The sequence below is a fragment of the Octopus bimaculoides genome, chromosome 23 (genome assembly GCF_046866305.1).
Source record: "Octopus bimaculoides isolate indiv1 chromosome 23, ASM4686630v1, whole genome shotgun sequence".
NCBI lineage: Eukaryota > Metazoa > Mollusca > Cephalopoda > Octopoda > Octopodidae > Octopus > Octopus bimaculoides.
This window is the reverse complement of record NC_142950.1, coordinates 10,675,627-10,687,364: the sequence shown is the minus strand read 5'-3', so window position 1 is coordinate 10,687,364 and position 11,738 is coordinate 10,675,627. Positions and strand designations below refer to the sequence as shown.

Below are 11,738 nucleotides of genomic sequence, written 5' to 3'. Positions count from 1 at the left end.
AAGATGGAACATGCACACAGTTTAAATAGTTTTAATATATTTTTAATATATTTTAAAATATATTTTGTAACTGAAAGAGTGTTGTGTTTGTATCGCTTTCACTAATCATGATATTGATTGTGCGGAGTAGTTTCTCAATGAATCAATTAGCAAGTAGTAAAATCTAAGGGGAGGTAATTGGTGATCGTTATTATCTAGGTCAGAGGAGATGATTGCTCCTCGTTTGCGGAGGGGATAAATAAATATGCAAAAACTCAAAAGCTAAAGTAATGAGATGAAATATTTACAATGATGGCTATGTGATCATGAATTAAAATATATACTGTGACCAAAGTTGGTTATGAGTTCATATTGATGCGTATTCTGTATTTTTTGCTAAAAACTTTTCTTTATTTAAACGTTCTTGTACAGAAATTGTTCCTTTACACTGATAGAAGAGGGAAAACTGTAAAGTTTGGTTGGATATACACACATCATTCTATGTGTTCACCCAAAGAAATATGCTTGTACTGCGGGAACAGGTCTGTTCCTTATGCAGTGTGGTTCTCCGTCTAAGTGTCATACTTGTCTGTCCTATATAGTTATGTCCACAACCTGAACAAGTTAACATAAATTAGATTCTCGGAAGCACGAGTGAAGTTGGCTTTAATTGTAAACCTCTCCTTGTTTGAATAGGAATTCCAAGCCTTCCAGTAGGTTCGGGCATGTTACACAGTTTAGGCGTTCACATGTTTTAACCGTTGGTTTCGTGGTTGTTGTGTAGAGTTTCGCATTTGTCTGAAATCTTTTCAGCGATTTGTGTTGCTTTTTGCATTTGATGAATTTATGTGTTTTTAGAATGTTGTTCATTTTTGGATCCCTAGTGAGCAAAGGCAGATTTTGCATAATAATGTTGTATGCTTCATCATTTCTAAGATTGTGAGTTGATATATACAGTAGTGTTTTGAGATGAGGTATGGTGTTGTACTTTGTTTCCCTTAGTGTATTAGCGTGTAATTTCTTGACATGCTTAATTCGATCGTCTATAAGTGAGGGTGTATATTGTCTTTCAGTTCGTGTTTTTCTGAGGTCTTGAAGACGGAGGTTCCGAGTATTTCCAACAGACACTACTATTCAAATCCTCTTTGCTAAATTAAAAGGGATATTTCTTTTGATGCGCTAAACAGAAGATATTGCTTCGAGTCCGTTGATTTATGATAAATGTCAGTTACTATTTGGTTGTTGACTTCATTAATCTATGAAAAGGAGCTGTTCTTTGCTATACTTCATTGTAAATTGAATGTTAGGCTCTATATTATTTAGTATTGATTTAATTTCCTAAAGTTTACCAATTGTCTCATTCCAAATGATAAAGCAGTCATCCAGATATCTTTTCCAGTTTGCTCTTACATATAGATGTTCATATTTTTGGATGTTCATATTTTTGCAGTGACACTTCATATATGGTGAATTCAAAATATCCCATTATCAGGTTCGCAAGAACAGGGGCTACTTTTGTTTTCATCGCAATTCCGCATTTTTGACGATAGTAGGTGTCATCAAATAGGAAATAATTGTTCAGAAGTATAAATTTTAAAGTTTTAGTGATAAAAACCTGGTTTACGCTTACCGGAAGTTCTTCGAGGTACTTTTCCAGCCAGAATTTTATTGCTCCTATTCCGTAGCCATGTGGGATATTGGTGTAAAGATTAATAACATCGAAGGAAACTAATAATGCTTCTTCCTTAATTGGAAGAAGGTGCTCAAGCATATCTAGATCGCCTCTAATGAGACTTTTGATGTATTTCAGCAAGGGTTTCAATAGGATGTCTAGAAAATTTCTTAGGCGGTGGGTTTCACAGGCTGGGCCAGCTACAATGGGTCTTAACTTTAAATCTTCTGGCGCTGGGATACTTATGTATTTGCCTGGTGATTGTTTGCAGGCTCCATTTACTATCTTGCTCTTGTGTATTTTAAGTAGGCCGTAAAAAAGTTTAGGTTTGCATTTAAATTTCGTGGTATAATCTATTATTCCACGAGGCGTATTGTTCAGCTTGCAGCTTTGTGGTTACGTAGCGGGACTAAACACGAAACCGTGTGCTAGGGAAGCTAGTTTCTTAAACACACATACACACCAATGCTTGCTCCTATACACATTTGTTTTTTCAAAATTCCACGACGCACTTAAAAACACTGCTGGCAACTCACCGTTTTTAGAAAGAAGCGGACTCAGACACTTCCTGGTATGAAAGGTTGGTTTAGGGTCAATGGCTCCAGTAATTGCTGGGAGCCCATAGGATGGAAGGATGTTGCAGAAGGAAACGGTTTGATCAATGAGGGCTGTGGGTAAAGGGGAGGGAGAGGGCTATGGTGGTGGTGGTATTCGTGGTGAAGGTAGAGATGGTGGCGGTCGTGATGATGGTGGTGGTGGTGGTGGTGGTGACAGTGATGATGATGGTGATGGTAGTAATGGTGGGGGTGGTGATCGTTGTGGCGGTGATGGAGGTAATGGAAGTGATGGTGGTGGTGATGATGGTGATGGTGGTGGTGGTGGTGGTGTTGTTGGTAGTAATGCTTGTGGCGGTCATAACGGTGGTGGTGGAGATGGTGGTGGTGGAGATGGTGGTGGTGTTGATCGTCGTGTAGTAGCACTGGTGGCGACGGGTGTGTATGTGAAAATGGGTGGCTAAGGAGGTGGCGGGGGCAAAAATGGACGGGAGTGGGTAGGGGTTATTTTAGGAAGAAGGTTAACGGATGAAGACGTGGAAAGGAGAGGAAGGAAAGAAAGGAGGTGAAATAGGTGGGAAAAAGGGTAGCAGAATGAGTAAAGTGAAAGAGAACTACCGGTGGTGGTGGTGAGAAGAGAAGGGAAGGACTAAGGGTGTTGAAGGAAAGGTAGAGGATGAAATATATGAGATAGAAGCGAAAAAAGGGATCACAGGGGAGGTGGAGGCACCGGGGAAATGAAAATTAGTCATCAGTGGTGGTGGTGGTGGTGGTGGTGGTGGTGGTGGTGGTAGTGGTGGTAGTGGTAGTGGTAGTGGTGGTGGTGGTTTTGAAGGAGATGTTAGGAAGTTGTCTTGAGATGTCAGGAGCCGGAGACCCCTGCTTCCGGCCACCAATACTCTGTAATGGCGGTAGGCTGGAAAAAAGTTCCAAGTGAGTCAGTTATGAGTTATGTGCCTTGGTTAAGTTTGTTTATTTGCATCATTACACACACACACACACACACACACACACACACACATACATATACATGTATACCATGTATGTGTCTGCGCGCGCGTACAAAATTAAAGCAAACCAACCATTTTACAAATTGCATTTATTGAATAATTTTAAACGAAACGATTAGAAATGGATTTGCGTTGTTTGTATTAATGTCTTTTGTTAGGCTTTTGCATACATATTGTTATTGTGAGGACGGCGAAGGTAACAGAATCAGTAGAGCATCGCATATGAAACGCTTATTGACATTTCCTCCAACTCTTTACGTTCTGCGTTAAAACTCCGCTGATGTCGACTTTGCGTTTCGTCCTTTCGAGTTCCATGAAATAAGTACAAGTTGAGCACAGGTATCAATGTAATCAACCATAACCCTCCCCTAAAAAATCGCTTGGCTTGTGCTTAAATCTTCATCATCATCATCATCATCATCATCATCATCATCATCATCATTATTATTATTATTATTATTATTATTATTATTATTATTAATTAATTAATTAATTAATTAAAGCGTCAGTTGTTATGGTCGAGAGAACTATCGCTCTTTATCACTGCCTCATCTTCGTCGTTAGCCTTTAAGACGGGTGGCAACTTCGGAGTCCCCGACGACAGCGGCCGTGTCTCCAATTCTTGACGTAAGCGTTTGATCTCGTCTCTTTGAATTTCCAGCATCCGCTTGCATTCCATCAATTCACTCTGCTGAATGGCGCTGGGAGATTTATTAGCCATAGCAGCTAGCAGTTCGACTGGGTCCTTTCTCCAATCGTTCTTGCTCGCGCTTTTCTTAAATGACTTACTGTGCATACCGAGGGCCGCTTCAAGATCGTGTATTTTGGTGCGGCACGACTTCAGTTCCAATTGTAGATCGTTTATGTCTTTGATAAGAGTCACATTCTCTTGCATGATCTTTACATTCTCCTTTCGGTGTATTTTGGAATCAGTGACAAGCTTTCTCTTCAGAGATGTCACCGTATGATTCAAATGCTCTCGTTGGCGATGTTCCTCTTTTTGTATGTCAGCGTCCACACTGACCGTTTCCGTGATGTCGTCCTGTACATATTTCCGGTACAAACATTTGATGCTTTCCTTCAGACACTTCGGTTCCTGAATATAAATGACGCAGCGATGTAAATCTGTTTTGAAACGCATCACCAGAGCTTCGGTATCTTTTACCAGTTGTCCCTTTTGATAGAGAGCCTTTGAAGTGGCGTTGTGTTTCTGTTTCAAGTCAGTTATCTTCAACTCCAAACTGATGTTAGACTTTCGAGATTGTTCCAATTCACTCTCCATCTCTTGGATTTGAGAGCACATTCGTTTAATTTCGTCCTCTCGGGGTTCGATTTGCTTTTTCAATTCTTTTATCTTATAATCGAGAACGAATTTGAATTTTTCAAGTTCCTGGTTCTTCTTCTTCAGGTCATAAATACGTTTCTCTTTGTCTTGTATGGTTTCGTCTCTCTCTAAGATCTCTTTTTTTAAACCTAAAATGTCTTTCTCTAAATTACGAATAACCGTATTCAATTTATTGATTTCGTCTTGATATTTGCGACTGGCTTCTTTGTGTTCGTCGATGTCCTTCTGCAATGTGGAAAACTTCTGCTTCAGAATCCCGCTCTCACTTTTCAACTTTATATTAGAATCCTTTTCCCGACGCAACTCCCTTTCCAAATCTGTTTTTATGTTTAAGATTTCTATATCTGCATCTTCTTCCATCATTTTTCTCGTGAGTTCTTCTTCTTTCTGTCTACGGCGATTTTCCTCCTGGGACTGATGCAGTTTTGAAACCATTTCAAGACGTTTACTTTCAAATTTTTCTTCCATTTCATTTAAAGCATTTTTCTTCGATTCGTCCATTTCTTGCAAGCGGTGTTCATTTTCCTCTTGCATTTTCATCAGTTTTGTTTGGAGTTCTTGGTACTTTTCATATTCCAGCATTAATTTTTGGTTATTTGCAGACTCCAAATCTTGAAGCTCTTTGGCGTGTTTTTGCATAATTTCTGTTAATTGTTCTTCGTGTTTCGCTTCCTGTTTATCTCGCTCAGTTTTCAGAACTTGATTTTTAGTTTTCAGCGATTCCATTTCCTGAATGAACTTATCGGTGAGTTCTTTGATTTTCTCATTGTAATTCATGTCTTTTAGTCTTAGTTGATACTCATTTTCCATTCCCAATTCGTTTACTCTGGTTCTCAATTCCGACATGATAGCATTTTTTTCTTCCAGATCACTTTTTGTTATAAGAATCTCGTCTGCGTAAACGCATCGCAGAGAATCCTTATCACGTTTGATGCCACGGCTGTCTTTATCTTGGATTTGCCAAACCATTACAGTGGAATCTTCCGACACACTGACAAGATATTGGTCATCGAAAGTGACTCTCATTCGCGTTATTTTACTCCTGTGGCCTTTGTACTCTTGCCATTCTCCACTCGCCCCAAGCGGAAACTTCAGACTCCATAAACAACCATTGCTGGTTCCAGCAAACAGCATTCGACCAGTGTGTGAAAGAGAGACACTTGTCAAAGTCACATCACCTGCTTCGACTTGGTGAAAAACCTGCGAATCGCTTATTTCTTTTAATTTATTATCATTGCCGACTGCATAGACGGTTTTACCATCAGGCGATATTGACACGGTGCTATAAACGCATGTTTTCAGAACATTCTCACCGACTCGTTTTCCTGTAAGAGGTTCCCATTCATATACAGCTCCGTCTCCCCCGCACGAAACTAATTTACTGTCATCGGGGCTCCAAACAACGGAATTTACTAGTTTATTGTGACCTTTAAGGTTGATAATGAGTTCAAATGTCACAGTCGAATAAATCTGGATTACATTACCGTTGACTGCCGCGAAAAGATGTCCGCCATTGCTAAAAGCACATTCGCGGCAGTTCTTACATGGAAACTCCTGAAATTGTTTGATGTCGTCAATAAGAATATTCATGAGTTTAAGTTTATCGGTGAAACCCACTAAGATATACAGACCAGATGGATGAAGAGCAACGCTGCATATCTCTTCTGAAAACTCTTTGAATAATTCCTGCGAGCAAGTTTCGAAGTTCCAAATACGGATACTGCGATCGAGTGAAGATGTAACAGCAATTGGTTTGCGTGCACAAATATCAAGACCAGTGACAACATTCGAGTGGAAACTTTGAGCTAGAAGCTCGAAATTCAGTAACCTCTGACCCCCGGGCCTCAGATCAGTTGATGATAAAGCGATGCTGTAAATCTGGTTGGTGTTACTGCTAACCACTAAGGTTTCTTCTGATGGACTGATCGTCATACAAGTTATTATTTGCTTGTAGGTACTGCTGTTAGGTAAAGTAACGCTGTTATCTACCGGAATCAGCACTTCTCGGGTCTTTTTGTAAAGTTCTTTTTCTTCTGAACGTTCGAACAAATGAACGGTGCCCACACCACATGCACAAGCGAACCCTTTTGAATAGGCCACGATAGCCGACACCTCTGTTGACTGGTCTTTGAATTCGTCTTTAGTAATGTAACGAACTAATTCTTTCGATTGAGAATCTTTAGATCGTGATTCTAAAAATACGTCACTGAGCGGGTTGAATTCTGCTTTGGACTCGCCCGATTCAATCACGAGGACCTTTCCTTTATCAGTACCGACAAGTAAACGTTCATCTGATATCCATGTGAAACTGGTGAAATTTTGGGGCTCGATTTTAGGGAAATTAAACGGCTTCAGATTACCTTCTGAATAGCGGAAACTCCTCAATACGCCGTTACCAATCACGCCGATATGGGTGTTATCTTGTGGATTAAAACACACTTGATAAATAGTCGGTTTGGATTGAGGGTTAACTGTACGTATAAAGGTCAAAAGTTTTGATTTTTCCCATGCCCAGTATTGTAAAACCCAATCGGGCCCACCCGTATGAGCGGCGAGATATTTAGAATCAGGCGAAAAAGCGAGACTTTTATATTCCGTGGCCTGGACAATTTGATCGCTTGAAGTGGCCATTAAAGTTTTTCTTTTTCTGTTAGCATGGATGTCATGAATCGATAAAACAGGTCCTTTGTCATCCCCTACTTCGGCAATGGCTATATATCTTCGGTTGGAACTGATGACAAAAGAAGAGATTCCAAGACCCGTTTCTGATGCCACAATACATTTCTGCGATTTCTGGTCGATATTATATACCACGTAGAATGAGCCACATGTATAAACAACTTTTTGTTCATCTTGGTAACACAGGTTCCCAGCAACATCCGAATTCAGACCGAAAATATGTTTCACAGAGGCTGTGGCAATAACCATCTTTCTAAATATAATATAATATCATAGGCAGTAATTATTGATACATACATATATATATAGTCAAATAAAAATATCGAAATTTATCTTCAAAATTTGAATCGGATATGAATGATGTATCTATCGAGGCACCAGGTTATTGGAGAGATGATACTTTTGTCTCGAAGGCATCATACATTTCGTTCAATATATTGTAAAACTGGACTTTACGCTCTTAACATCGTGAAACATACGTTAGTCAGTTTGATACTACAATACTTCCATTCTTGTCACGGTTTTCGAAACTTCTCCCAGCGTTAGGATCAAAACAAACCAACAAACTGCTTAAACCACCGAGGTGTCCCAACTAATTCTTAGGTCGTGAGTTCATATCGAGTGACAATCGTTTCGCTGTATCAGAAATACAAAACCTAGTGGCTTCTGTTTTTTAACTAAGCAAGCTTACGGCAACAAATATCAGGCTTTTAACAAAATATTAGCGTCAGTAAACTTGTTTTTAACCAAGATACAACGACTTGTTTTGGCTAATTTTTCTCTTCCTTATAAATCAACAGTAAAAGTAAACCGAACGTGGAAACGGTTTGTTAACTTCATATATTATCTTTAAATAGCAAGCTTACTTACTTTAACGATGCTAACTTTTCTATTTCCGCTTCGATGAATTTAGTTGTTTTTCTAAATTTCTTAAACCAATTTGGACAGTGAAATTCCGTAAAGGGTTTTTTTTGTTTTTTTTTTGTAGTATATGACCGGAGATTCTGTGATTTTTCTCTTCTTTTCTTTTTTTTTTCCTTAGATTTTAATTTTGAAAGGAGACAGAAAAATTAAAACGTTGTTATTTTGTCTTATGTCGCACCTGTTGTTATTTCAACATAGTTTCCCTTAGCAACGCCGTAATTGTGATCATACGAAGGCAGTCAGAGTTATCTACCTTTAGCATATAGATAATCACCGTGTTTCAGATGTTTTTGTTGGTGTTTGTTTTGCCTCGATCACACACACACACACGCACACACACACACACACACACACACACATACACACACACACACAAATACATAAATATACAGGGAGGTGCAAAAGTAGGTATACAGTAAATATCACATCGATGTTATAATACTTAATTCATTAAAATTATTAGCACATTAAATTAATTAGCCACATATTTGATATTTTCTGTGTCATTAATCATAAGACTTTTATCGTAGCTTTTTTTTTTAAATAAAAATAAATGAGTATTATACGTATTTTCTTAACTGTATACCTACATACATGCATACATACACACACACACACACACACACACACATGTATATACTTTATTTAAAAGCAGCAGAAATATAACAATAGCTGTTACTCAGAGTTTCACGTTCCCGTTCGTCGGACAGTTTTGCTAAAGATTCTGTCAGCTCGCATCTTTTTAACAAAACTGTCCGACGAACGGGAACGTGAAACTCTGAGTAACAACTTTTGTTATATTTCTGTTGCTTTTAAATAAAGCATATTACTCTACCTCTGGTATTTGAGTACTCCTTTTCCCACCTTGTTTCACATTTATGTGCTTACTCCGGTATATATATATATATATATATAAACATAATTAAGGGATCAGCAAATATTTGCTTCACCATATTTCTTCTTGTTTTTGCCTTTGTGAGTTACAAGTGATGCTATCTGTGGGAGCCTCAGCTTTTTTAGCTGCTATTTCTGAACTTCGATATATGGTGAAGCAAATATTTGCTGATCCCTTAATTATGTTTATAAATATATATGAGCTTTTAAATAAGTTCTCCACCAATAATGGTGCTTACATACCGATGGGCTTGGTAAAAATTATTAATTATTAATTGTTGATTTATTAATGAGTTAATAAATTGATAATCCTTTACCCTTTTAATTTGTAATAATTATATATATATATATATATATATATATATATATATATATATATATATATATATATATATAGACACATGCATACATACATACATACATGTGTCTTGTGCGTCTGTGTATGTGTGTGAAAGAGATAGATAGACAGAAATAGAGAGAGGGAGAAGGAAAAAGAGAAAGAGGGAGGGAGGGTGGAGGAGAGAGAGAGATGGAGAAGGGATGAGATCAGGTTTCTGGTAACTTTATTGACAAAATCTGCGTGCTTGTCATGTTATTTTCGTGGGAAAAATATAAATGATTGACCAATAAATAAATAAATAAATACATATAAAATAGAATAAAACAAACAATTAAAAAGTAGTATTCCGGTAAAAAAAAAAAATAACCTTCAATAAAAGAGATTTTTTTCCCCCTTCTTGGGTTACTTAGAAATAAAAGGTTAGCAACCTTGACCTTTGCAGAACATCCGAGACTCTGGCTGGGAAAAGTATTGCGTTATAAGAGTAGTTGATATCGGTTTCAAATTTTGGCACAAGGCCAGCAATTTTGGGGGAGGGAGTAAGTCGATTACATCGACCCCAGTGCTCAACTCTGGTAATTATCGTATCGACCCCGAAAAGGATGACAGGCAAAGTCGATCTTGGCAGAATTTGAACTCAAAACCTAATGAGTTGAAAGACATGTCGTTCAGCGTTTTTCCCGGCGTGCTAACGATTCTGCCAGCTCGAATCTTTAGTGTCGTTAATGTTATATAGTTTCGTAAGGTGCCGAGCTGGCAGAATCGTTGGCATGCCGGGCGATAATGCTTAGCGGTATTTCGTCCGTCTTTACATTCTGAGTTCAAACTCCGCCGAGGTCGATTTTGCCTTTCATCCTTTCGGGGTCGATAAAATAAGTACCAGTTGCGTACTGGGGTCGATCTAATCGACTGGCCCCGTCCTCCAAAATTTCGGGTCTTGTGCCTAGAGTAGAAAATAACATTATATAGTTTCGTAAGGCGGCGAGCTGGCAGAATCGTTAGCACGCCGGGGAAAATGGTTAGAGGTATTTCGTCTGCTGCTACGTTCTGAGTTCAAACTCTGCTGAGGTCGACTTTACTTTTTATCCTTTCAGGGTCGATAAATTAAGAGGAGTGAAGCCGTTTACATTCACTCCAATGCTCAACTGGTACTTATTTATTTTATTGGCCCTGAAAAGATAAAAGCAAAGGTGACCTCGTCAGGATTTGAACCGGAAGAAATACTGCTAAGCATTTTGTCCGATTTAACGATTTAACGATTCTATCAGCTCGTCAACTTCATAATAATTCTCTCTTATTTTGGTACAAGGCTAGCAAATTTGAAGGTGGGGAAAGCGATTACATCGACCCCAGCGCTCAACTGGTACTTAATTTACTGACCTTGAGAGAATGAAAAGCAAAGTCGACTTTAGCAGAATTTGAACTCAGAAAGTTAAGGTGGACGTAAAACCACTGAGCATTTTGTTCGGCTCGCTAATGGTTCTGCCAGTTCACCGCCTTTCGCCGAATTAATAATGGTTTCAAATTTTGGTACAAGGCCAGCATTTTCGGGGAAGAGGCTAAGTCGATTACATGAACTCCAGTGTTCAACTGGTACTTATTTTATCGACCCCGAAAGGATGAAAGGCAAAGTCGACCTCGACAGAATTTGAACTCAGAACGTAAAGATGTACGAAATGCCGCTAAGCATTTTGCCCGGCGTGCTAACCTTTCTGCTAGCTCGCCCCTTAATAATAATGATGATAATACTTTCTTTATTGGCCACTTAACGTGAGAATATATTTGTGAACTTAGAATAACCGAATACATAAAGCATTGGATTGTGTGTGTGCGTGCGGGCGCGCGCGCGTGTGTGTGCGTGCGGGCGTGTGGTGTGTGTGTGTGTGTGTGTGTGTGTGTGCGCGTGCGTGCGTGCGTGTGTTAGCAATAGGAATTCAAACTCCAAGCGTCAATTTATAAAACTTTCAGTAAGGGAGAGAACTCTTGCATGACTCATTCGCTTGAAAGATGCGTTACGTTAAGGCATACTGAAAAAGAGAAAGAGATGGTAAGATTGATTACTCTCTCTCTCTCTCTCTTTCTTTTTCTCTCTCTCTCACTCTCTTTCTTTCTCTCTCTCTCTCTCACTCTCTTTCTCTCTCTCTCACTCTCTCCCTAACCATATCTCTCATTCACTGTGCCTGTCTGTCTATATGTCTTTCTCTCTATCTATCCATATCTCTCGTTCTCTCACTCACTCACTATCTTTCTTTGTCAAATTATTTATCCACACCTCTTATTCACTCTCTCACTCATTGACTTTTTCTTTCTATTTCTCTTCCTCTGTCTTGATGCAGAAACG

The 11,738-nt window shown here is 38.8% G+C and overlaps 1 protein-coding gene and 1 long non-coding RNA gene across 2 annotated transcripts in view; one reads left to right on the top strand and one right to left on the bottom strand.

Annotated features, from left to right (window-relative positions):
* LOC149131300 (uncharacterized) overlaps positions 1-11,738 on the top strand; it is a 70,917-nt gene that overhangs the window by 53,298 nt on the left and 5,881 nt on the right. The gene's annotated exons all lie outside the window — the stretch shown is intronic.
* Positions 3,575-8,349, bottom strand: LOC106879717 (cilia- and flagella-associated protein 57). Its single transcript, XM_014929397.3, has 2 exons — positions 8,110-8,349; positions 3,575-7,492 (listed from the first exon to the last, which is right to left on the bottom strand). Exon 2 carries the CDS (start codon positions 7,486-7,488, stop codon positions 3,721-3,723), a length of 3,768 nt encoding a protein of 1,255 aa, XP_014784883.1. The 5' UTR covers positions 7,489-7,492; positions 8,110-8,349; the 3' UTR covers positions 3,575-3,720.

Excerpts from the sequence above, each read along its gene's own strand:
- LOC106879717 (XM_014929397.3), bottom strand. The coding sequence starts at position 7,488 with ATGGTTATTGCCACAGCCTCTGTGAAACATATTTTCGGTCTGAATTCG.